This window comes from Branchiostoma floridae, chromosome 3 (assembly GCF_000003815.2).
Source record: "Branchiostoma floridae strain S238N-H82 chromosome 3, Bfl_VNyyK, whole genome shotgun sequence".
In the NCBI taxonomy this organism is placed as follows: domain Eukaryota; kingdom Metazoa; phylum Chordata; class Leptocardii; order Amphioxiformes; family Branchiostomatidae; genus Branchiostoma; species Branchiostoma floridae.
Genome location: NC_049981.1, coordinates 16552898 through 16579916, shown reverse-complemented (window position 1 = coordinate 16579916; position 27019 = coordinate 16552898). Strand labels below are relative to the sequence as shown.

The 27019-nt window shown below is 39.2% G+C and overlaps 1 protein-coding gene across 1 annotated transcript in view; it reads left to right on the top strand.

The window, feature by feature from the left end:
* LOC118412539 (glutamate receptor ionotropic, kainate 2-like) overlaps positions 1-26977 on the top strand; it is a 32990-nt gene extending 6013 nt beyond the window's left edge. The window contains exons 3-11 of the mRNA XM_035815451.1: positions 16276-16380; positions 18653-18738; positions 19141-19335; positions 20153-20382; positions 21222-21319; positions 21660-21887; positions 22966-23218; positions 23923-24160; positions 25232-26977. Coding sequence (XP_035671344.1) covers positions 16276-16380; positions 18653-18738; positions 19141-19335; positions 20153-20382; positions 21222-21319; positions 21660-21887; positions 22966-23218; positions 23923-24160; positions 25232-25306 — 1508 coding nt within the window. The 3' untranslated portion in view covers positions 25307-26977. The remainder of the gene's footprint in view (positions 1-16275; positions 16381-18652; positions 18739-19140; positions 19336-20152; positions 20383-21221; positions 21320-21659; positions 21888-22965; positions 23219-23922; positions 24161-25231) is intronic.
* The last annotated feature ends 42 nt before the right edge of the window (positions 26978-27019 follow it).

Sequence of the window (27019 nt, the reverse complement as noted above, 5' to 3'; positions counted from 1 at the left end):
AATGAGCTAAAAGTATTCTCACCGAATCATGTCAGACTGTCCCACATAGATTAATGAAACTATACATATACACAAATCACAAAAAGATTCACAAAAAAACTGTATTTGTACAAAACGTTTTGGGGTCAGTTTTGACCCCATACGGTAATCTACGTCACAAAAAAGCTACGGTGGTTTGAGGGTTAAGCAATAGGTACGCAAACCCTGACTCCTCCAGGATTTTACTAACATTGGATAGCCAACATGGTAGCTTACGTCTGTGCAAGTCCTGTTGTACAAGGAAGGCTTCAAATTGTAGGCTATTTGTTGGAACTTCTTTAACTAATCTTTTGTAATATGAATATAATCTAGTATGTACTTCAATCCACAGGGGATACCTGCCCAATTCTGCTCTTGTTGCTAGATTACTCGAGTTTTTTCTTACACCTAACATCCATTTACAAAACTTAAGATGAAGTTGTTCAATTGGTGACTTGTCGTTCAATCCACTCTTGCCCCATACTTCTGCACCATAAGTCAATATTGGGACAACGCAGGCATCAAATAGTTTACAATATACTAATACAATATGAGACATTATCGGGTAAAAAGCTTGTATATATAAATCCGCATCAGGCAGACCCTATCCAAATGTATCATCAAATAGTACCATAACCGTCTTAAAATGTCTTTTAATACGTGCTATTGCAATCTGCTTTTAAGTGAAAATATGCATGCATGCAAAGAAGCTAAAATTATGGTATTCATTTTGATTCCTGCACATTTGGCTGCAATCACCACGTCTTTGTGATGCATTTTAGGTTATGACGCTGTTTTCAAGTAAAATCAGTTTTTCTTGGTACTTTGCTCTCATAACATGTGTGATCACTTTCTCACAATTCTTAGAAGAGACAAGTAATGCCTATGTTTTTGTGTCAACCTGATATTAGCTTTAATGAAATGAAACGACATTCTAAAGCTTGTTATGCTATGCTGTCTCGTTGGTTTCGTACCAGACAAAGATAAGGATGCTGCAGAAGATCTTCGGTATCGCCGCCGGCCTGACGAAAACTTTATCAAGTAAGATCTTGAAGAAATTTATAACAGTCCAGCTCATTTCTGCAGACTAATTGTTTTACGTTGGATATCACCGTCAGCGAGAGGGGAGAGAGAGAATCCTCACACATAAGTCACTGTGGTAAGAGCATAAGGAACGCACCTTTGCAGCTCAATGGAACCAGTCGCAGTCATACATGATCACATAGCATAACATGACATAGCATAGCATAAGATAACGTAACGTAAAGTAACATAAAATAACGTAACGTACCATAACGTAACATAACAGTTATACACTGAGCTGACTTTTAGTTGTTTAAGCTGCCAAATGATGATGAGTTATGGCAGTTTTCAGGCAAGATCTTTATAGTGGACACACAGGCAGCCTTACGCTGGAAGACAATAAACATTTTTAAAAATATTTTTGACAATCAAATGCCTGGTTCATATAAGTACATCATCAAAGACCTCTTCAGCCTACTCTCATGTGCAGTGCAACGGAACTTTGAAACTCTGCATTTCTTATCAAGATAAATGAGGTTTTCATTATCGCAAAATCAGTATTGCTCTGTGATTATGTTCAATCATAAGGGTTGCTATCGCCCTCCACAGAAATGAAATTATGCATTTTCTTATCATATGCACATTATTCTTTACGAGGTCATTGAACTCTCGATGGAAGTCACTGACATCGCTCTAAAATGTCGTTCTATTTTGAGGAAGGAAATTAAATGGCGTACCCTTGTGAGATCTGCACGTAGGTTTCTAATTAACGCATAGATCATATGTGGATTTACAGCTGTACTGTGCTAGCTGTACTGTAATGTTATCCATATCTAAAATGTACATTTTAGTTCAAGTGTGCTCGGACTACGCAGACATAATAATATGGCTCTTGTACCTCCCCGCCCAAGTCAGGTAACCATGACCGGCGACATGACAGGATTCAAACCCGGAACCACTTGGTCCTAAGTCGAAAACTCTACCAACTCTACTAAGCCACAGAACCCAATTGAAGTTTAATCTTCTATCTTGAAGGGAATTTTCGCCGTACCGTCCGAGTTTTAATCAATAGAAAAAATATTCCCTATTTCATTTTTATCATAACTTCCTAAATCAAATTACCAGCAGGTATCATGGCATTCAAGCCAAGAGACCAATGGGAAAAATGAGCCACAAAACAGATAGATTCTAGATGTAAATGCTTAAGATGAGCTATAGATACAGATCAACACAAGAAAGAATAAACCATTCAAATAGTTGATGTTAATGTTATTCCCAATTTTTTAAAACAACAGTTTACCAGATTACCAACGTATTTTGTGTCAAGCTTCAGGTCCAAGCACAACAATCGGAAATTCCATTTGCAATTTTATATCATTCTACAACATGCATGGTAATAACAACACGTCATCATAGGTATTGTGAGCTACCAATTTCTACATTTGCATTTTCTGACTTGAAACCCTGTGAAGTCGGAATATCTCTTTCATGATAACCGAAACCAATCACAAAACCATTGCATTACATGTCATCACAGTTGTTCTTGTGGTCTACCAACAACATATTCCCTTCACAATTAACATGTATCATCACACTTGGAGAGAATGACAAGTCGTTATTGACGCGGTAGACACGGATTGGCAGCCATTACCTTTTAATTAGTTTCACCCTTGTAATCATCAATCAATGAAAACGTATTTCACTGTTTCTTTTTTCGATAAGGCTTTCTGTATTGTCAAATGTCAAATAAGAAAACCACTCTGATAAATTGTCTTTATTGGTTGAATAATGTGATAAATGTCATTGGGTTGTAGACTTCTTTGGATTAAAGATCGCTTAAGCAGTAACTAATAGAGTTTCCCTAAGCAAATCTACGATTTTATGCGATTAACTAGAAAATCCATAGTCGGCCCGTGAAGCTGTTGATAGGCAGAAACTTGGGTCAACTACAGGGGGTGCGATTCAATCCCTCTTATGACAATAAATCTGAGGATAAGGAGATAACGATAGGAGTTGCGAACTAAGCAGATAAAGGCGATGTTTCTCCCGAAGGCAAGGGACTTATCTTTTGTATCGCTCTCATATATTCGCTTTCTTAACAAACTCTCAAATTTGATACTGCCTTGCGGGGCATATTGCGGGTGATAGTTGATATGTAGAACAAATTTTAAAGTAATATTTGTGCTCAAATTATGTAATAAGCAAATAAGTATTATCGATCTGCATCTCTTGGAGGCAAGAGGATAATCGTTCTTTCTACAAAGGGTACGGTCGGTTGACATTTCGAACTGCCTTGTTGGTCAAGTGTTCACATTCCGAACTGCCTTGTCGGTCAAGTTTTCACATTTCGAACTGTACGTCGGTTAAGTGTACGCATTTTGAACTGCCTAGTAAGGTATTGACATTGGGAATACTTACTTTCTTTCTTACCCTCTTTGCCCCTGGAGATAAAAACATATGTTCATGAATTTTTTTTCCATCTGGACCTGACATATTAACTGTCTGACATATCGGTATGCCATGAATTATAATTGGACTACTAACTAAGCAGATAGCCATCCCTGAAGTTACAGAGATAGCCCTTTGTCCTGTTTACATCTCTGTCAAAAATATGTTTTCCTGTCAAACACTGATGATGTTGGGTCGTTAGATTTACGTATGGTTCAAGATAAAATTTGTAATTCCATCCGTATGAGATTCCACACGGCTGGCGAAATTCCATTCTTCACACAATTCCACACCCCCACAGCTAATCTGAATTGCTATATAAAGTGTGATGTTCTATTCCTGTGAGTATACCTCCCATCCCAACATATCTGATAACGCCTCGCTGGTTTCACGCAATCATGAGAACGTCAGCTCAAAAGATCCATTAGGTTTATTTTCTTAGTCCTTGAAAAACTGTCAATAATACTTTCCTTAAAAGTGTTTGAAATCACCTAAATCAGCTCCAGTTCCTGTTTTATGATCAATACGTATAAATCATGATATGCAAAAAAATCTATACATTGGGAAATGTGTTACCCTTATATACACGTTTACTTCGTCACGTATGCAGTCCCATCAGAACCGTAATCTCAGTGGCTTTCAGGAAAATCATATAAGCTTATAACATATTCCGGGAAGATTTGATATTGCGCGTACTGTCGTGATATGCTTTCCACACGAGTGGAGAAAAAAGAGATGTTGAAATTAAGGTCTGCACGGACGCGCATCGAGCATTCCGATCTGCCGGCTATTCGGCTCTTTGGAGAGTTTCTCCCTCAGATTATGGACAAGGGCAATTCGTTTCCGGCTAAATCAGCAGAAGTGTGATAAATCGGTGCTTCTGGCAAGGTTAGATGGAAAGGGGGATTTTTCCAATGTTTGTGGATACGTCCTTGAAGCATACTCCGTGAAATGCACTTATGGGATAGATACTGTTCTGAGAAGGTGCTATATTGGGCACTCAAGTTCTGGCAGCAGTCTTCGTTTACTGAAGGACAGCATAATTACGATTAGGAGCTTATAATTAGGCTTTAAAATGTCCAGTATTATATAATAAGCAGGATAATAGGTAAAAAAATAGACTATAGTTGATGTACAGTCTATATACATGACTTTAATGTGTTTTCTATCCCAGTCCTATTTATTTATGGACAATGAAGAATTTCTAAAGATTAAAATTTTTGGCAAATCATGATGAGTAGTTTTTTTCAAAGCTGGTGACGCTATTACAACAGCTGTTCTCCATATCAAGGGAAAAGTCAGGGAAATTTATCAAAATCAAATTTAGGATCGATGATTATGTTATTGTCTCAGTATTGCGTGTAATGACTTCTGGGAACAAAAATCAATCTTCCACCTGATTGAAGCGTATGGTGTGGTAGCATGGGGTCACCATAATCACGGAACAGCACTCAAACGGCACCCGATTAGTAGTCTTTGATTCAATCATTGATTTCGAGAGCAATAGAAATGAGAACAATCAACAATTTGACCTCTTTAAACCGCGGGAGCGTGCAGAGCATAGATCATGTTGTGAATCCTGTCCCATACATGCCTTTGCTTTGATCCCGAACTCAGAAGACAAAAAGGCGTAGTTACATTAGTGGAAAGCCATCATCGTAGCCCTGTGATAATAAAATCGACCATACTTCAATTTTCCTGTACATAAAGAATAGTTATGATTTTTAACTTCGTCATCAGGTAGCTAGTCTTTGATGAACCAGCTTAGAGACAAATAGTCTAGGCGGTGTTAAAATGTAGCTGTTGTAGTAATATATTTCGACAGAGTCGAGCAAAGTGCTTTTAAGAGGCTCCATTAGCTCATGAGAAGAATCAAATATATTCTCAAGCTCTTTAGCGGATTAGTGTTTGCCAAAGGTAATATATCTTTCTAACGCAATGTTTTAACAATATTGCTACAAACCTAAGCCCTGGTTACACATAGCTGGACATGGCATCCCGACCTTCCACAAACATGATTGTTGTAGGCTGGTGGTTTGCGCTGGTGGCTGTTGACAAGCTGCGCCAACCAACTGTTTTTAAATGTCGAAAACATTGATCCGTGGACGGACTGTAAAAATTGCCTTTTGAGGGGCCGTGGGTTGTTATCCGCTGTGTCAGTCTTTGGCACGGCATTGGAGGACTATTAGCCCAATCCTCGTCTACTGCCACCTTTACCTCCAGCGGAAGTTAGGTAGCCATATTTTTTACCGTGGAGTGATCGTGACTAAAGTAATGTAAAGTGTCTTTCATAAGGACACAAAGTCCAGCCAGGAAAGTCAAGGATAGAACCCATGAGTTCTAGACTTCGCGCCCGCCGACATTGCTACATAGAGACAAAACGAAGTGGCTATGTTGATGGCATACGCACTTTGGTCTCACATCTGCTCTACCCGATGTGGCAAGTGTTTGCACAGAAAGCATTATACACAGCGAGGCAGCTCTCTCTATTAGACTTAACTTGAGAAGAATCAGCTGCAGCGCTTCTTTGCTACATCTACATTCCCATGCTAATTAGAAGTGCGAGTTAGCATAGTAATTGCGTCTCACAGCTCTTCAGTGACTCTCCTCATCGTGGGGTCCTGGCGCCAACCTTTGTCTGGAAAATAATCCACCTGAGGGGTAATTGCATTAGACTCACGCTGGCACCCCTGGGACATACAGAAACAAAGTACCAAGAATTGTTTTGCGGCCCATAAAAATTATATTTGATTACTCAGAACACACTGGCCTAACCAACCAAGAATTCGCACTGTGTGATCCGCTCATGTGATCAAAGCTGAAGGTAATTACGTAGCAGACCTAAATCGCTAGGGAGGAGAAGAAAAAGAAAGAAGAACGATTATGTATAATGTGCGTCGGTAATAAGATATGTGCAAAAAATAGTTATTCAAGCACCTGCATATGATTTTAGACCGGTCATGTTGCTTTCAAGAGGCCCTCTTTCCACTATACGGCGATCGCGCTGCCCTCCCACTACGACCTAAATAGAACATGTGTAACCATCGCGCTTTCACACTGGGTATATCATACAAAACGTAAAAGTGTGACTGAGAAAACAACAAAACACACAAAATGTACAAAGATTTGTTTCTTTTCTATACAATTAATTGAGCGATATGTCAAATTTCAGGACGCAGAGAGAGCGCGGCGAGAGCGCCGTCCTATTGGAAAGGGGTATGAGTAACTGCTTTTTGGCATATGTATAATGTGGAAGAACATGACAAGCGAGCTAGTGGTGATGATCTGGTCCATGAAACGCTTCAATAGCAAGTTTCAATCTTGATAATCGAGCATTCAGGACAAGGATAAAGCGTCATCTATATTGGTTTGAAAGTTTTTTATCAGTAGAGGGTACTAGAGACCTCTGCTTTAGATAACTTTAGGCTATGTATGGAAAAACATATATGCACGACTCAAATAGGGGACATTTTCCGATGTGATCGCAGTCGCCTGTCTGTAAATGTTTTGTGTTACACAGAATGCAGATCAGAGAGTATGATCAACGCAAGAGTAGATGCAGTATCGCAGCTAGCTTTGCAGGCAAAATGAATGTCCAAAGCATGAATATCATACTTCTACCCCCTTACCACAACATGTCAGATATCAAAGGGACCACACGGAAGACTAACAAGCTGATTCCCTGACGACAAGGAAATGACATCTAATGTTTAATAAAAGATGTGGGTCCCAAATGTTTCTTGTGTGAAACACTATTGATCAAACCTTGAGACGAACTTGAACCTGTGGGGGAGGCGGGATCTCTCTCACAGTTCAAAACTGATTTGAGCCGGACTTTGATGCATTGAGCCACCACCACACGTCTTGTACATATGTAAAAACATGTAATACTAACCCACCAAACGCATTTGGCCTGTGCACACACAAAATCAGTTGTTTTTTTCTTTTTCTTTACCATTTTCCTTTATTTTCCTTTGTGTATTCGTACCAGGCAGTTGTGATGTGACTAACCCATGCGCAATCTGCCGCAAATCTCTGCAAAGAGACTAGGCAGTACGAAGAAAGAAAAAGAATCCTACATCAAACCATACATCAAAGTCTATCTGCCACCAAAACATCAAGACCGAAGTATGTCCAGGAGAAAAATAAAGAAAACAGAAATTCTGCTGTAGTATCAAGGCCATAGTCGACCTTGACCTTTGTCTTCTCAACACCTACTCACATATCACATATCGTCACAATCAATCCAAGGTTCTTTAGTTACATTGACCAAAAATAATGGGAAACACAACAGAGAGAAACAGACCAAAAACAACACATCTGTTTTTGATGGAGGTAATGATTACATGAGGCATCGTAGGTAGCCTCCATAACATACTCTCCAAGCAGAGGTTGGGGGGAAAAATCGTGACCTTTTCCTTTCATAATTTTTCGGCTTGGTGGGAAGGCCGGTTGAAAAAAAATATGAAAGGAAAAGGTCACAATTTTTCCCACCAACCTCTGCTTGGAGAGTACCATAACAGGCTCTCTCCGTTTTGAGGGGGGCCATCATATACTTTTGCCGGTCATTTTTTTGTACAGGTTTCTGTATAATCGCCTCTAATGCAGGAGCAGATGAAGGTTAAATGTGAGTGCGTCATTTTCTCCTTACGTCCAATCCCTGTGTTATTGCCTTTCTGGATCTTCAGGTATTGAATTAGGTTATGTCCCTTTGACTTCATGACCTTTATGGTAAAATCGAACTAGTTTGACCTCAACGAGATCTTCCTGCCCTGCCCACAGGTAGCATTTACAGTGTTCATTAATAGCAGATGAATGCTAGAACTCTATCTCTTTTGTAGGAGCATATTCTAAGGCTGAAATAAACTTAGAGTTTCTATTAGAATTCATCTAACGTTGAAAGTCCTATCTAGGGTGGTGGCTTGATGATGGGTTTAAAATAGCTTTTGCAAATGCGCAATAGATGTAAGTACGTACCGGAACTTTTAAGCTCGCCATTTCGTGCAGATTGAAGACGCAGGGACAGAAATGTAGTCTGTGGTCGTTTAGCACATGTTTAACGATTCTACCAACCTCCATTATCAGTATGGTCTATATTCCCGGCAGTATTACTTTTCCCTTTAAGCTGATTGCACCAAATTCCATCAGTACCTTGTGTGCTCACCGTTTTGCCAATATGCCCGGGAGGTATTCATAGACTTTTCGCTCAGATTGTCTCTCACTGGTGACCTCGAACACCTGACAACATCTTGACTCCAGGTTAAAGGAAATAGAGCTCCCCCTGCCATACATCATGTAGAACATGTACGGATATTGCTACCCGGTACCACATCATGAAAGGTTATGCTGTTTTACAACATGTGAGATATCTGAGCTTGAATTTATTGTGGTCCAAGTTTCCCCTATAGGGTAACACATATTGTTTTCCTGCTGTTCGGTTTATTTCTTCTTCTGTCAGGGACCAATCAGAGCTTACAACTGGGTTAGTATATCACACATAAGAACACATTTTTACTCACATGCAATACTAAAGGACGGGCTTAGTAGATGTAGTTTTTTGTAGGGCGAGCCAAATGTGTGCGAGCTTGACAAAAGGATACGGGGAAAACATTTTGTATTTTCAGGAAAACGTTGCCTTTCTGGTCTATAGTTTGTTTTTGCCATCGGCATGCTTTTTTTGATGAATTCAAGAAAAGCTATCTATTAAGCAGGCGTACTTTACCACCAAGGCCAACAGGTGTTTTATTTCGAAAGAGACGAAACAGCAGCAAATGTCAGCGGTGTGTATATGTGTGTCTCTGTCTGACCCCTGAGCGCAAATTTTTAGCCCAAAACCATTAGCCCAACAAGTTCTCAACAAATGAGGCTGTTTAAGAATGTGCCATCAGAATGCCATTCGGCACGTCTCTCTGTAAACGGCTTTTAAGCCAGAAATTCGTGGTAATGGCGATTACTTGTCCAACACATGTCACCGATCAAATACGAGCGCACACTGAAATAGCTAAGTCTGTAATCCATATCTGTGAAAGGCGCTATTCCCACGACTCTGAAAGTGATGTTTATTTATCTATTCTCTCACTCGTGTTACATGTACCTATCTGCTAATCTAGGATATGAGAAGTAAACAAAAGGTGATTTTATTACTCTATCAATCATCTATTATCTAGATAGTGAACACGATAAGAATTGAAGAGACGGACAGAGTCCGTAGAGTATTTAGACCCTTCTTGCGATTGGTTTGAAACACGTTTGTATCGTTGCACGCTTATTATTAGTCATCTCAAAAATAAAAATATTAAAAATGTTCCAGCTGGCATTTTACTTTCGTCAGCGCAAATGTCTGGCAACTTTTAAGAATACTACGTGGGTGTGGCATACAATTTCACCCATGAATCAGATGGCCCTTGACTGCAGTAAATGGCGACTGTTTCAGTCAGATATTACAGATAAAGATTAATGACAAGTGGAACATACAATGCCTCTGCGCCACGCAGAGTCGCCCGCCTCTCACTGATTCACACCTTGAGTTCAATAACTTCCATGGGCCTTCCATGAATCTACAGCTTGCCAACAGAAGCGTATCGGAAAAAGATATTGGGTCGTCTCCCTCTGGGGTTACTTGGTTTGATCTAAAGTAAGTAACCGTCTAATAATCCTGGGAATTCGCACCACCTGGGGCGGGTATGTCGTCATTGCTAAGGTCAATGACTCCGTTAAGTTACTGACCCGAGGAGGGGGTTCTTAAGCATGGACAAGATGAAGGAGATTGATGGGGGAGGGGTCTTAGAAACTTAATTATTTGACATTTACAACAGACAAACAGATCAATATTTCTTTTAGCTACATAAGGTCAAATGTTGAGCAATAAGAAATAAGTTAAACAGTTAACAAATTGAAGGACAAATTCAGTGTATTTGAAATAACATTTCTTACTGTGTTTTACCAGATTATCTGACGTACAGTAGATGCATACTGATTTTGCATACTAATTTTTTCAGAGCTATATTAGGTCATGGTTTCTTTACCCAAATGAGAGTGTGCGTTAAATGGGTGTCTTACGCGTTCTTAACAGATTCCCTGACATCTACAACAGAAATGCTGATCGATAGTTCACATAGAGACAGACATAAGGTCAGATGTTCAAGGAGCAGACTAAAAATTTTTTTAGAAATTTTTTTTTTCACTCAGTGCTGCAGTACCGAATATAGTTAGATATCAGTTCGTCAATTCAAAGGTCGTACATTAAAGAATTTTGCATTTTGTGTTCTGCTGGAAATATACTTTTGATCTGATTCTTGATTCCTAAAGTTTTCTGTCCTTGCGCCAGCTTCATTTTTGAGTCGTTGCCAATGTCACTGACTATGTGCATTGATCCCACACTTCTTACAATTTGTCACTCTAAAAGAAACATTGTGTCAGCTAATTAATCATCATCACCGCTTGTTCTACTGCATACAGCAAATGGGGCTGGGGCTAGCTGAAATCAGTCTGCAATATGTATTAGGTTGTCCTCCTAGATAGTCGAGACACACCAGGTTTCCCTAGTTAGCATGGCGTGTGACTTCTTTCATAGAAAATTTAGATCGGATTTGAAGGACGATTCTCCTTGCTTGTTCAGAAGACAGCTGCCGACTCTGTAAAGTGCGTTGCCAATATAATTGGACTTATGTTAGATAAGATGGAAGCACGTAGAAAAGCCACGAGATGATTATTACCAATCTCTAAGTCCGACCTAATAGTAAAAATAAGCTGTTTACGCCCCCTGAGAAATAACGTCTGTAAAGTCAGCTAAACTTTTGTTGCTAACTGTGTAATATACCAAACAATATCTTCAATAGCTTTATTTCGCCACCGGCACCCTGAAAATGCTCGCATTTATCATTCCCAAAAGGTTGACATTCAGTGACCATAGTCGCCATCTTAGCAAACTGTATTGAAAAAGTAAATCTTTTGAAACTGTACCATTATAGTTCTTCATGTGAATAGTTGCTGATGTATAGCTATTTTGGGACTAACTGAATTTCATGGTTGTCGCAGATGTGCCTTCTATTGAAGTTAAAGTGCATATCGGCTGTGGATACGGTTGTTTGCAATGAGTAATCCGTCATCTGCTGGTACATCTATCTCCCTCCAGTGGACGGCATAAGCCGTTTAATTATACTTCAATTTGCGACACCACTGGGCCGGGAGGCATTGCATTGCTATGACCGTGACCACGTGCTGTCAAACAGGAGTGGCTGCAATAATAAATTATTACGTTGGCTCATGTATGGCATTGACCTTTAAAAAGTGCGTTGAGAATCGCAATTGGTGTATTGGCTTTCTTATCTTCAAATCCACCTAGAATGTCCACATAATTTAACCTAATTTCAGAATGTTGTATTAGAGATCGATATCGTTTTATTTGCAATTATTTTGCTCGATCGCTATTTTTGCAATATTTAACAGTATTTCGAAAAAGGGAACAGACAGCCAAAGATAGCAATGGTGACATGCAGAACATTGGAGTATTCTACTAAGCGCTGCTGCTTTTATGTGAAAAATTACTAGCTTGCTGATGGTCTAAATTACAAAAAAATTCTTACTCACTTTACTACTGATGTCTCTTAACTCAGTAACTTTGATCCTTTAATTAAGAATCCATTCTGAAGGAAGCAGGGAAACCGCGCGCGGATCAATTAAGCAATTAACATTATCTAAATCACCACGCCTCAGACACTGCCTCTGTAGCCTCCTTGGCGCCTCGGAAAGGCAAAGCCCGGTCATAATTTTGAATTGCTACTTACGCCTGGTAATAAAGGCAATTAAATGTAAGTCGAGCATTGTTTATAGTCGTCATAATCTCATTTTAAATAGCTTGAGGGCTCCACAATTTGTCTGGTAGTAATACATCAAGGTTGAAGGTGACACATAAAGCAATGCAGACTAGAGGCTAAAATGCAATATGTCGTATATCTACAATATGATATACGACAAAGGGTGGTCAGGTTTTACTATCAACTAATATTTGTCATTGTGATTTGTTGCTCTTCACAAACACCATAAAACAAACAGGGTGTAACTGACAATAGGATGACTACTAGGTCGTTTGATCCAAAGCTTATATTTTTGTAGGACTAGTGGTGTTTATGTTTTTTATGACTTTGAATTTAACTTTTGTTTGATCTACAATCAGCTTTACGTTTACTATAATCTTCATGTTGCCCTATAGATGAAATGCAATGATAGAGTTTAACATACAAGGTTGCAGAAAACTACAGAACTATCACCATCAAACACAAGAAGATATATAACCATACTGCAGTTTGTCCATCAGCAAGAGCTGTAGTTAATCTATTCACCAACTCTGGTAAAATGTCCCCGTTTCCAAACTTCACGACACTGACAATTGAAATAGTATCCACCTGCCCACTACCTACAATCCTACTTCTTCAAATAATACAAACTCATCTAGCACTAAGAAACCATAAAACGTTCTTTTATTATAGAAAAGAAATTTTTGAACACTATATGTGATCTGTAAATAAATTTTGCGCTGACTTTATATTCGAGCGCCATTAGCTAACGATGTTATGTATTTTTGCAAAAATTCTCATCGAACTGAAAAAGACACATGCTAGGTACAAATCTACACTGCAAAGTTGACAACAATAGATATGAAAGAATGTCATTACTAAAGAATATTGGATATATGAAACATAATATGGGTAATTAAGCCTAGAAAGACTCACGCATGTACGTGGTGATTTTGACACAAACATGTACTGCTGAAGACAAATTGCCCGACCTAGGGTAAACTCAATTTTTCAAATAACATAAATTATAAAACTAATTTGTTCATTGCGAATCGCACCACTAATGGTGATAGCTCATAGTCTTTTCTTGCCATCAACAAATTAATGAGATTAAACAGACAAGCAAATACATATTTTCATCTCTCTTAATGGCGGTCATGCATATTTATTAATAAATGTGTGATTTCTGAAGAATTGGATTGTGTCCCGAAGTTGCATTGTTTGGTTGGCTTTATATTTAATGGTTGCAAAGATTTTGTTTCTGGTAAAACAAATGAAATTCGAAAGAGGAGAAAATCCAAGATGTACAGTTTCACTGTATGACTTAGCAAAAAGAAAACATATACTGCAACCACATATATCCCACATGCAAACCATGAAGATGCGAATAACTTATTAAGTTAGCATTATTATTCACATGGAACTTTACCTTTCTACTCTGTTGAGAAAACATTTCATTTTTAGTCAGTGGTCTCTTTGCTTCTAAGCATTTATGTCTTGTGTTTTATAATTTTCAAAATTAGAAAATATCACACCCAGACAAAAAGGTACATCTTGGAAGAAAATATGTTCAAAATGGGAAGCTAAGCGGCTTCTTAATGCAAAACGGTAATTAGCTTCCGTCATTTGCTGTAATTTATCGGGTTTATGGATACCTATGTACGTTAACTACTTTGCTTTTAGTGCCATGTATGTCCTTTAGTTGGACGTTTTCTTTGGAACTAACATAAGAAATGTAAAAGAATTCTACCTTCTCGCGAAGCATGGAAAATTGTATATTCAACTGACTTTAAAAGCTCACATCCGACAAGGTGATTCTAACTTTACTCCCTGTGGAGGAACATCCTTGGACAGACATTACTGTTGAAATACTGCCATCTATCGACATTCAATCAATTAAGTCTCCTTGTTGATTGAGTTGGACCATTTGGGTGAGATTGCCTAACTATCCATTATAGGGACCAAGGGAAACAAAACAGATATCGAGCTCTTTAGAAGGTAATTACCTACTACCTGCAGTGTCAGCTGGGAAAAAGACTAAAACTAAATACAGGACAAGGACAGCGATGAAGCCGTTGTCTTTTTGTTCCTATTGAGTTTCATTCACAACCAAAGAGAGATATAATGGCTCAAGTTTTCAAACTCGCATATGTGTATCAGTTATTACTTTTTTTATCTTTATGTCGTTAACACCAATCACAAAGGTGGTTCACAACTCAGCAGGGACACAGAGCAATCAAAATGTACTTCATTAGGTTCTGTTAAGACTTCATATGTTCTTCCAGGGAAAGAAAAAGATAACAAGCTTTCAAAATGACGTCCTTGCCCCATTTTGATTAGTTAAGTAGGCTATTGAGACAGTATGGCACAGAACGCAAACTAATATTTAGGGAGAAGGAACAGTTTTCTTGATAAGCGAACGATAAAGTCTACAGACTGCAGTCCTTTGGATTTCCCCCGAGATCTTTACGAATTAGAAAAAATCTACATTAAGATAAGAATAGCCTTGGGTATGGATTAGTATGTACATAAACATTTTAGTGCACTGGATTTTGTGGACTCTATATCTGTACAGACTTGTTTTGAGTAAACCTCCGCTAACGTAACTAAAAAAGTCAGGTATGTCATCTGAAAGTTTTTAAGTGGAAAGGCCAAAGACAATGTAAGGTTAGCTATTATTAGGTCTAATGATCTTTCTATTATGTGAAATGCCTGTGAGTCTGTGTCCAGAATGCGTTAACAGCAGACGTTAATAGGTTTGTAGTCGTGTTCCGCTTTAACCTGATTGAATCCAGACGCACTATTGATCTGGTGTTGATGACTGGACGGCATCGTGATAGGTCACTGGCATTGAGACAGTGAAAAGACGCACTTGACATTGGCGAAGGGCATTTTGTCCTCCTGATAAAGTGGTCTCAGTTCTGTAAAAGTGCCACACAAAGGTCTCTGTCCCAAATGTTTCCGTTGTCCCGATATATCTTCATGCATTTTGAGGATGGAAATGCCAAATGGCCCCTCGCTAGCTATTCTTTGACAATGAGCATGACAATGAACAAGGAATGGTATCTTGACATTTTTGTGCAAAACTAAGGTGATTTGATTTTATAAAACATAACTTACGTTACGGTTACTATTGAGGCATACTGCTAATTCCAAATGTGTTATAACGAGGGAGTTGATACAAAATGCTACTTTATAAAATAGTAATTAGAGATCTTTGCAGCCAACTGGCGCCCATTAACAAATAATTATCGAAGTTAACAAGTGATGCACTGCAACCAACAAGCCAATGCTTTGGTACCTCAAGGTATTTTGTCAAGGTTTGTTCTTCGCTTGATAGAAGCCACGAGTATGTGTCATACGTAACTTCATGGATAACATAAGTTTACCACTTGTTTCATGCCCACCATTACTTTCCAATATCCTTATATCATAGTTGCGAGAATTCCATAGACAACTTTCTTCGAAAACTTGCAATTTATCTGCGAAGTCTGTGCTCACTAAAGCTTGGATATAAATTTGTCCATCTGGCAATTTGTGGAAGCAAGCATACCAGAATGCAAGGTGGAATAATCGATCTTACTCTTATGCCCCAGTCGGTAAAGAGACAGCCAATTTTCACCATACGACGGCTGATCAAAGGGGTAATTATAGAGCAATCAATGCTATGATCTAAGCGGGTTCTCACTGGATTATTTCCAGCGTCCTAGCTTGGTAGTTGGGACGAGGGTTGAATTTTTGAACAGTGCCGCTGCAACGATACCAGAGTGCAATTCCTGTGAAAATGCTACTAAAACGAAATTCTGCATACGAAAGAAAGATGCTATGTTACTTAAATACACAATAGTAAGAACTGCAATATCTTAAGTGAGAACTACAGAAGTCTCAAGCCAGGACACAAGCGAACTGACGTACGCGTATAAAAACGATTACAGTAATTTGTGATAATAATATGATCTATTTGTAATGCATTGTTGTTAATTCTATCCAGCCCCGCTCATGATATCGTCGTCTGCATCAGCCGCGACGTCAACCAAGAGTCCATCAGTTCTCCTGTCACAGTTGCAAGCTGCCGCCAAGTCTCAACGTCAAAATGGTACGTTTAATACAGATCAAGTATTTATGCCACACATACACAATTTCAGCATGTCATTACAGCATGTCATTCAACGTTTTAGGTAATATAGGTTTATCTGATGTATTTGCTAACGTATCACGTTGCATTAAACATATGCATGGAATACATACCATACGAGACAATACATACAAGAACCAGTTCTTTACCTGCATGTATGCATGTATGGTTTTCACGGGCGTGGGAAAATTTGGAAGCTGGGGCTTTATTTAGGGCGCTGTATCTCAAGAACGGATGGTGCGAGCACGACGAATTTTGGTACGCGGGTTGGGGGTGGTAGCCTGACACTCAGGTTTGATTTTGGGCCTCCTGGCGTTTGAACTTGACATTGCAGGTGGCATTTTTGGTGTTTTTTGGGCACATTTGGCGCTGTGTGTCCGGAACGATACGCGCCATTGCGACGATTTTTGGTGCATGGGTGGGGGGTTGTTGCCTGTTGCCTAGGATAGACTTTGGACCTTGTCGCGTTTGAACTTGACGCGGCAGGTCGAATTTTGTGTCCGGGAGGGGGTATTTCCGGAGTTATATCTTCTGAACGGTTGGTGCGGGCGCGATGATATTTGGCACATGTGTTGGCGGTGGCTGAATAATTCTCAATTTTGATTTTGGCGCCCTTGGTGCTTGAACTTGACATTTTAGGTTACTTTTTGTGCGGGCACGGGGTGTGCGCTGTATCTCCGGAACGCAAGGTGCCATTGTGTTGCTATTTGGTACGTGAATTGTTGGTGGTGTCCTGGTGGTCAGGTTTGATTTTGGGCCTCCTAGTGCTTGAACTTGATACTGTATAGGTTGACCCTGTTTTGTGTGGTTGGGGCATCCTCCCAATATCTGCTTGGTTGTAAAAACAGGTGACGCTTGGGTTTGGGTTGATTGATAGGTCTTTAAGTTTCCGTGTAGAACCGTCATCTGGCCCGGGCCACCTTCAATGTATCAGGTTACTTTGTATCAACATTGTCTCATGCCAGATGATGTACTAGTATCTGTTGGTGTATTGGTTAGGTACAATTTGAGTTTGCTTCTTAATCCGAGTTTGTGGTGTTTTGAGAGCTGTGTACATGTAGTACTGAATTTAAAGTTCTGGTACAAGTTCCTTTACCCTGTGTGGCAATCAGCAGAAGATACAACTTTCTAAAGTGGAGGAGAAATGTATAGAGCTTGAGTGTAAGAGAAAGGTATGTGTATGATCCTGTGTTTCTTGTTGTTTCTTTGGGGATGCCATTTCCGTATTGTATGCAGGTAATTTGTAGTTTGGGGCTCAGTCATATACGCTTGATTTTTGGGCCTGCTTAATCTATAGTACGAGCAGGGTTAAGTGGTAGAGGTTTTGTTCTGTTTTAACTTTAGTATCGTTTGTTGCATTTTGTTACTACAAAAATATGATGAAATTGTTTTCCCCCTCTAAGCAACTGCTCATTGATTTTGGGGGATGTTTGCTGGGTGTTCACTCTGACTACAACAGCTTTCTGAACTTTTTAAAGTTGCCAGCAGCTTGCCATCTATGAATGGGATTGACAAGGACATTTTGAATAGTAAATTCTGCTGTTAAATTTGGCTTAGGTACTTCAAGAGATTTAGGTTTTAGTTGGACGGATTGAATAAAAATATCATACCACCCTGGGGACTAACTGTTGCTACTGGATGGGGCTACCACTATTCATATTGTCTATGGAATTACTGTAAAAATATTATTGGTCAAATTATGCAAATAACCTTCAAGTGTCAAGTGATATAACACTCCAGAAATAAGTCTTTAATGAATATCATTGCCACACTAAGGAGATTTAGCAGCTGCATTAGGTCAGTACATTGAAATAGGAAGATATCAGTACTGAATATATCATATGTGACAGAATAACTACATGGGCCATCTGAGACCCAAAAAAAGAAAGGTAGGAAAAGTCGTCTCAACAACTTCAAGGTTCTGTGGTTGGTTACATGCTTAAGAAGTCCAAAATAAGTAATGTTCATCCATGCCCAAACTTACACATTCCGAAAATGGAATTTCAGACTTTTGCATGGTGCACTTCCAACACGGTAAAAATCTCACTTTTTCAACCACGCAACCATGGACGAAAAGGGAAAAAAAAACCCAATAGATCTACAGACACCCAATACATTTCATGCAGGCCTGAGGTCTACGAACTCTTGTTTAATTTGGCTTACATTGGGTAGACTGAGGGATGAATGTTGAAGCATTTTCTAAGATTAAAACATTCACTTCTCACCCTTTCAGGGCCTGAAGTAACTCGCAGACAAGACTTTATCGACAGCAGTGATGACTTATTGAAGGGAAAAACTTTAAAGGCTGTCACAGTTTTGGTAAGAACAACAAAGTTAGCTCTATGGCCTGACACGTAGTGAATATATAATTCTGATATCAGGATACCAGCTGCGTACACTATCCGTGTTTCCATCCATGACTAAAAGAATGTACACTTGTTATGTCAGTTGAATGATTCCATCAACGCAACTTTAACCTACTCTAGGCCATTTTGGTTGTTTATCACAATGAGCCAGAGGCGTTACCACGAGTTTTCTTTGATGTCTTTTCTTTTAACTCAGTATCGAATACGCTGTATTAGATGCCCATTCTCTTTGTCTCAAATGTTCTGTACTTGCACACCCTTCAGCAAACAATTCCCTGTGCAAAATAGTATCTGTATTTTTTGTGATCCCAGCGTATTCATCAAAAAGAATAAATGTCCATTTGTATCTATACAGGAAGACCCTTACGCCACAAAAAAGGTAACAGACGAAGGTACCGATTTCCATGGGTTCGTGATAGACATCGTGAAGGAGTTGTCGTCTAGTTTGGGGTTCGACTTTGAGCTGTACGTGTCACCAGATGGAAAGTACGGCGCCCCCAAAGAGAACAACACACAGTGGAGCGGCGTGATCGGAGAGATAATGTCCGGTGTAAGCCCATTAACGTTACATTACTTACCTACAGTTCGATCTTAAAAGTAATTTCAGGTGAAGGGCAATTAAAAATAATTATGTAGTACAAACAAAGCTTTCCGAGACAAATTGTATTGTCCCAGACACTTAACCAAAGCTTATCGATCAGCATTGATATGGACCCCCCACAGAAAGACTTGCATAGATTTCAATAGTTGCAAAAGCATAGCTTTAGTTGTCTGGTTTTTTCCTGTTGTTCACTGACCATGAATACACATTATAATGAATTGGAAAAAAATACATAGAGGCAAAACTCACATACAGGCAAAACTCACGTAAAGATTGGATTCATGACAAGAAGAAACAACCATGACAGTTGCTGCCATATCACCATCCCTTGTAATTCTAATTCTGGGGAGGATTCGACGACAGAAAGCATTTGTCACTTAGTGCAAATGTCACTTGGGACATGATTCCTTCTGTCGCACACGGTGCGGGGATAGAATTACTTAGCAGGGTGGCTTCATTATCTGTCACTCGCTTTATCTTCATGTTTGGCTGCGAGACTCACAAAGTACTGTGCAAAGTCTGCAACTGAACTCTCATTGCAAGAATACAAACGCAATGGGAGCACAACTGCACGCATGTTTTATATTAAAAAAAAAAACATTTTTTTTTAAGAATTATTATTCTTTATTTTTCTGTATTTGGAATTTTGGATGTTACTAAATGATTTTATTATCTTCTGGAAAGATGTTTTCTATTAATATAGTTTCAAAAGGTTTAAGTTTGTTGAACTTTTTTTGTGATGTTCTGTGTTTTTCACATGGTATAGAGAGCAGATGTTGCCGTAGCTCCGGTGACCATCAGCTCGGAGAGGGAACAGGTCGTGGACTTCACCAACCCGTTCATGGACCTGGGCGCAGGGCTGCTCATGAAGAAACCGGAACCGGAAGGAACCAGTATTTTCGCATTCCTACAGCCGTTCAAAGGAACCGTATGGTTTTCTATCTTGGGAGCATTGTTGGGGACCGCCATCTTGCTGTATGTCACCAGCAGGCTAAGGTGTGCTCTATCCTTCAACATACCGTTCCCTCAATTACAAATAAATATTGAGATTGTAGTTACCTATATAGCTGCTCAGATTTTTTAAGTACTTAGTTAAGAAACTACACACCAAAATGTCATAGCATATTTCAGTTTGGGCAATACGCCCGAAAATATCAGATGATGGTTCGCGATAGTTTTGAGAGTAATAGAAGAGGTTAGTTAAAAAAGATTAATACGTTTTATTTTTTTTACCAGTGACGATCATACAATCTTTATTGACAACGACAAAAGTACAGCGACTTTCGTAAGGTCTACATGAATAACAACTACTTACAGTACAACTAAACACATATATATGGATATCTATAGGTATGGATACATCAACATAAATGGTCTAGCATGTCATTTACACTATTGGTTCTACGGTATAAACAATCGTGAATATATTTGCCTACTTGTACACAATGTGGATTTTCGCCTCCCAGAATGTACTTGAATTTATCTATCGAACAGAGAGTAGCAAAGTCTTTAGAGCGAGCGGAAAGTAATGTGAACAGCTCTGTGCGTTTGTCATCATATTGAGAACAATCCATAACAAAGTGACGTTCGTCTTCGATCTCATTTGGGCAGAATGGACAAAACCTCTGGTCACGGGGAATTTTAGAATATCTTCCGGCTTCTATATTCAGTTTGTGACTACAGATTCTTATCTTTGTAATTGCTCTACGAAGTTCGAAATTGTGTACATTCGAAAGATACTTCTTTTGTCCGTATCTTTCCTTTAGCGTAGAATAAATGGAAAGTTACATATACATAGCTATCATCATCAACCATATGAATTGCCTTTTGCTTAGGTTCAAATGTGATATTGGGGACCAGAATTACTACAACGACCGCAAATTCAATTTCAAGAATAGTCTGTGGCTGACGTACTGGTCGATCGTCCGGAAAGGTGAGTTATGACTTCCTAGCTATAAAAACACCTTTACCTTTGAAAGTCCATATATTATGTGATGGAGAATTTGTTCTGTGGCGAGATTTAAGTCTAATTTCCAACTCAAGACGAAATGGGTTTTACACCAACTTCCAACCGAACAGCACTGCATATCAATAATGAGAAACTCGTGGCTAGCTTCTCAAACGTGGCGTCATGCAGAAGTTTAAGTTACTTCTTTAGTTGTTGATGAAACGTTGTAAAAGGGCTGTTGCGTCCCAGTCTCTCCTCTTGCGCATTTGGTTGAGGTTTTCAAGTAACTAGTACGTAATGTTACCAAATTTTGCGTATATTCCAGGAGGAGAGCCTGCGCCCCGCTCCCTCCCCTCCCGTATCCTGGCCGGTGCCTGGTGGTTCTTCACCCTGATCGTCATCTCCACCTACACTGCCAACCTCACAGCCTTCCTCACCGTCAAGCGGCTCGTCTCACCAATCAAGTCTATTGACGATCTGGCGTCTCAAAACTCCATCCCGTTTGGCGTGACACAAGAAACATTTCTCTATTCCTTCTTCAAGGGGCAAGTAGGTAGGTACCAAAAGTTTGGGGAGCGCAGATCAAATTAGCGGCTTCGCACTCTGACCTCACGTGACTCAAATCAGAAGCCCCTGTTGGTCACGCTCAGTACAGGCTGCGTTCCTCAGACCATGCTTTTCGATGAAGAACTCTTACTATAGTTTCAATGTTTTCGAAAGGAGGGTATGTTAACATGAGAACTTTACAGTATAGCATGACTGTGAAGTGCAGTGGTAAGCGACGTTGCCTTCTTGAACTAGAAGCCGTGAGTTCGATTCCGGCTGCATGTGTCGCTCTTTCGACATGCATGCTACCTGAAAGGTCCACAGTTCTTAGCAATGGAAATTAAGCCGTGGTCAATTGTTCATTGTGCTTGCCGGCAAGAGCTTGGGAAATTTCCGTGAACGTGTAGAATCTGTACAGGAAGTGGAAGAATAGCTATTTGCTGAGCTAGAACTATAGTAATCATTCTTTTTACAATCCTGCACTATATCAATATTAATTTCCCTTTTTCATATTCATAGTTTTCATTTCACTCCCCAACAATCTAGTCCACATAGATTTCATTTTACCTCGAGTAATGATAGAACCTTCGTAAAGCTCTTGTTGGTAAACTAATGGAACATACCAGACCAAGGCAACCTTTGCGACATCTCTGTTGTAATGTTTGGAGACAATTCAATCTGCACCACAGAATAAGATTCAGAGATTACAGCCGGACGTTTCAAGTGACATCCACTACTCTCCTTCAGGGCCACTAAAATGAACTGTTTATTCCAGTGACGTTCATTAAGGAACTGTTTATTCTAGTGTTACTGAAGAAGAATGATGGATGTCACTTGAAACGCCAGAGAGAATTCTTTGTTGTTTTGCCGAAATTATGGAAATTGAATTGCTTTTAATATAGTAATCATTATTGCCCACAAGAAAATTGAAGACACTCATGAGAGGTCACCAGGCTATATATGTATGGTCGTGCATAGAGCTTTGTCATTCAGATATTCATCAGCCTGATGAAACTATCAACGGATATAGTTTACAGGGATGTCTCAACTTGATTCTTATATCTGATGTCTTTTTACACCAATAGACACTGGCTCTGTGTACGAGAGGATGTGGGATTCGATGCAGACCACTGAAATGTTCCCCCCGAGCAGCATGAAGGGCGTGGAGTGGGTTCGTGCTGGGCGGTACGTGCTGATCGAGGAGACGCCCTTTCTGGAGTACACTGTGAGAACTGATCAAAACTGTGAGCTCATGCTCCTGGGAAAACCGTTCTTGTTCAAAGGCTATGGGTTTGCCACGCGCAGAGGAAGTGCCATCAAAAAGCAGCTGTCGGTGGGGTATGTTATTTCTATGACTACTAATATCAGTGTTGTTATTGTGGCGGTAGAATGTCCGAGTGAATACATATGAGATCGATATGTCGCAGGTTCAAACCTTTGCATTCCTGGCTGGACGTGGTGTCCTTGGGATAGGCACTTTACATGGCTTATCTCATCCACCTTTGTAGAAATAGGTACCCGTAATCGGTTAGAGAGGTATAGACACATAACACCCCACTGCCCATGCTGCTTCAGACAGGCTTAATGGCTTCCTTTACGGCATTGTTGTGCCTCACTTGGTGGATATTGAAGCCTTTTTTGTACATTAAGAGAACCATTATAATCATTATCGACAAACACTAGCATCTATATCTGACTGCGTACAATGAATTTCACTATTCAATGATTAAGAGTAAATTAACCGTAATTCAGGTTGTGTAGTAAGTCCTACCAACTGGCACATCTTAATGAAGAATGGCAAAATTATAACAGTTTTTAAGTAATCATTAACAAACTAACATCAGAGCTTTCAATCAGCAATATGAAATATTGGCACTACTAATTATGATAGTATTTTTACATTACATTCTATTGCATTTGTTTACTAAGGATTGGGTACGAATCAAAATTCTTAATACTTTAATATCGTCAAAAACAGAAGTGCAAACACAGATAAAAGAACACGAGGGACAAAAGGTAATTCTATTGTATTGCCTCTTCAGAATATTAAAGCTCCAAGAAAGTGGAAAGATGAGCGAACTACGGGACAAATGGTGGCCCAAGGACGGCTGTCCACTTGATGGGCAGTCGTCTAATGTCAACGAAGCCTCGGCACTGGGTCTGGACATCTTCCTGGGCGTTTTCTATGTACTAGGAGCGGCCGCCATTTTGGCTGTTGTCGTCACGGCCGTCCAAGTCATATACTATCGCTTCTGCAACTTCGGAGAAAAGTTAAAGAAGGTGAGTTGTTTGGAATTCTTGTTATAATTACATTATATTAGACCTTTCTGAATTTCTGGTATATTATTAATATTGTAGATAACGGTCAGATTATTGTTGATATTTTCTTGATTGTTCATTTTTCATTAATTGGTTCAGTGATTATGTTTGTTATTTTTCTTTGAAAGGTCAATAAAGAAGTAGTTTGAATTTTTCCGCAGCAAATCGATGTTAGCGAGACGGAGTGAGGAATTGCCAAAGTGGCAAATGGAAGGTTGTGACAAAGAAGAATGGCTTGTATTGGAATGTCGATTTCGGCATTGGATAACAGTGTACTGGGGAGAGTGGTCTGTTTGATGACCGTTGATTTCTTACGCATCCGAATAGTCATTTTGCAATGTTTTCGTAGCATTTATACCGATAGGTCGTAGGTTGCGTACGTGATTTTTACTATGTTTTCACTTTCATAATGCCATTTACCTAATGAATACATTTAGATGACTCATACTTAAGGCCTGGGCTAGATCAGACAGAAAGGAAATGGAATTGCGTTTCATCGCATCATCCACAATGCATACAAATGGAGGGTTTGCCTGTGTGACTCAGACTACCATACTATAGTGACACCAATACCTCGGGCATTACATATTCCACTGCCGACACAAGATAGCTCAGACACTCTAATAGCTTATACTCCAGTTCCACTGGGGCAGTGACCTAGCTGCGACCTGGATTTAGATAGATTACTTGGACGGACGAGCCGTCGACCGGTGATCGCTTTCTAGTGGAATGGGGCCAAACCAACACTGTCTATTATAGTTTGCTTTGATCGCAATTAGCCCTAGGGTATGAACTTGCAAAAACGTTATTATGATAATGATATACTTGGCAATAGAAAAAACAACAACTCATTGGTCTTGAAATCTCTTTTCCCCTGTGCAGCATTTCTTCACAACGCACTAGTATTATCAACTGTTAAAAACACCAATGATTATACGTGTGAGAGTGTAACATTCAGTTTTATACTCATTGCCTATCTCGTGGTACAAGAAATACATTTTTAAACTGCTGTTTACAACTGTTTACCTACAGATGAACTCCAACCGGCGAACCAGTCTGAAGAATCACGTGCTGAGACGACAGTCTACCGATGTGAACCTGCACTAGTAACTTCACGTCTATACATATCTCCTTTTATGGTGCAGAGGCGAACAAAACCTTTTAGTACATTATTCAGACATGGGTACAACAGTCATCCTAAGTGATTCGAGATGGGTGATTCCTTACATCTGCACGCTTGTCAACTATAAATGATGGATGCATACTGCCAATAACTCTTGCACTACAGAATAGATGACAAGTTGTCTTCTTATCTACGAAATAGATTTCTACTCATCTAATTGTTTTCACAGGCATAAAGATTGGCTGTGCGTATTGTATAGGGATATTAGCTAATTCAATAAGAGGTACATGTCTATTGCCATACATATATCGATAACCATACCTTCCGTACGCAAGAGTTATTGATTGTAGGATGGCAATTGAATTTGTTTTAAAGACATTATCTGCTGGTACTGCAGAAGACGTTACTGAAAGTAAAAGCATTGGCACCCAAAACAATGCATCCTTGTTGTTAATCACTATATTTGGAGTTGCACAAGAAATCCTATTTTAACCGGATTAAAGGCTATAACTGAAAATCACAAGATCATGAACCGCGAGGGAATACAGGGCCGTATTAGTATAAGATTTGCTGAACAGAAGTTAACATTATAGCAGTCGGCAAGTAAATAAGTATTTAGGAGCAAACGAAATAATGACAACAAACATTTGTTGTAGGTCTTTTTTCTTAAGCCTCTTTTAATTGTTAGCTCTAGGCAGCGGCGATGACATTTAGACTTGACGTCTCTACTTTTATCTACATGACTTGTGATGTCAGAATCTTACCGTTTATTAGACATGTGTGAATAATGTTTGTACAAACGTTGCTTTCGATGCAATGTACATTTAATCCACGGTCTTATTAGGTGTTCAAAAACAATGATCTATATACGTTCAAAAACTTCATATATATCGATAGCATATTTATACCGATGTTAAATTTCAATCAATTTCACGCTTTTACGAGTCTGACATTTGGTAATAGGTTGTTGTTAAGGTCAGTGAGTTAAAGAAACTTCAATAGAATTTAATAGTAAGGAAACCAGAGAAAATTTTCAAAAATTCAAAGAGAAGATATTCAACCCTAAAAGAGTTAGAAAAATGTATTGACTTAGATGTCTTTATCCTGAAATTTACTTAAGACAAAATGTGACAAAAGTGATATCACTTATTTTCATTGTAATGTTATACCCGTATGAGCAAAAATGTAATTTGTATGTAGCAGAAATATGTAAAATATGTAAAAAGAATAGAAGAAGTGTGTCATTCAAGTTAACAGTTTACATGATGCTACTGACTTTTCTGAACCTGTATTCTTTGTTAAATCCTATGACAATGTTGTACCTCTCGTGCACCTGTAAATTGCTTCAATGTAGATATTATTACATATACGCCAGTTTCTTGAGAGAAAGAAAGGAACAAGAGCTTCAGATAACATAATTTTTGTTATGTGAACATGCTCACATATTTCTGAAGCACAGAACGCAGTCTATGTTTTATGGAGTTGTAAACCTTATATTTTGTTACGCCAATATCAGACAACGCCAGTCTGACCCAATGGTAACGTGTGGGGCAGCCATAATCGGTTAAACCAGCTCCTCATTATATGACGTGTGTTTTTAGATGGAAACGTAGCGCAACACATGACACGAACGGCTTCCTTTTGGCCGATACAACTAGGACTTTGGAATATTACTTTGGAATACTAATCAATAACGA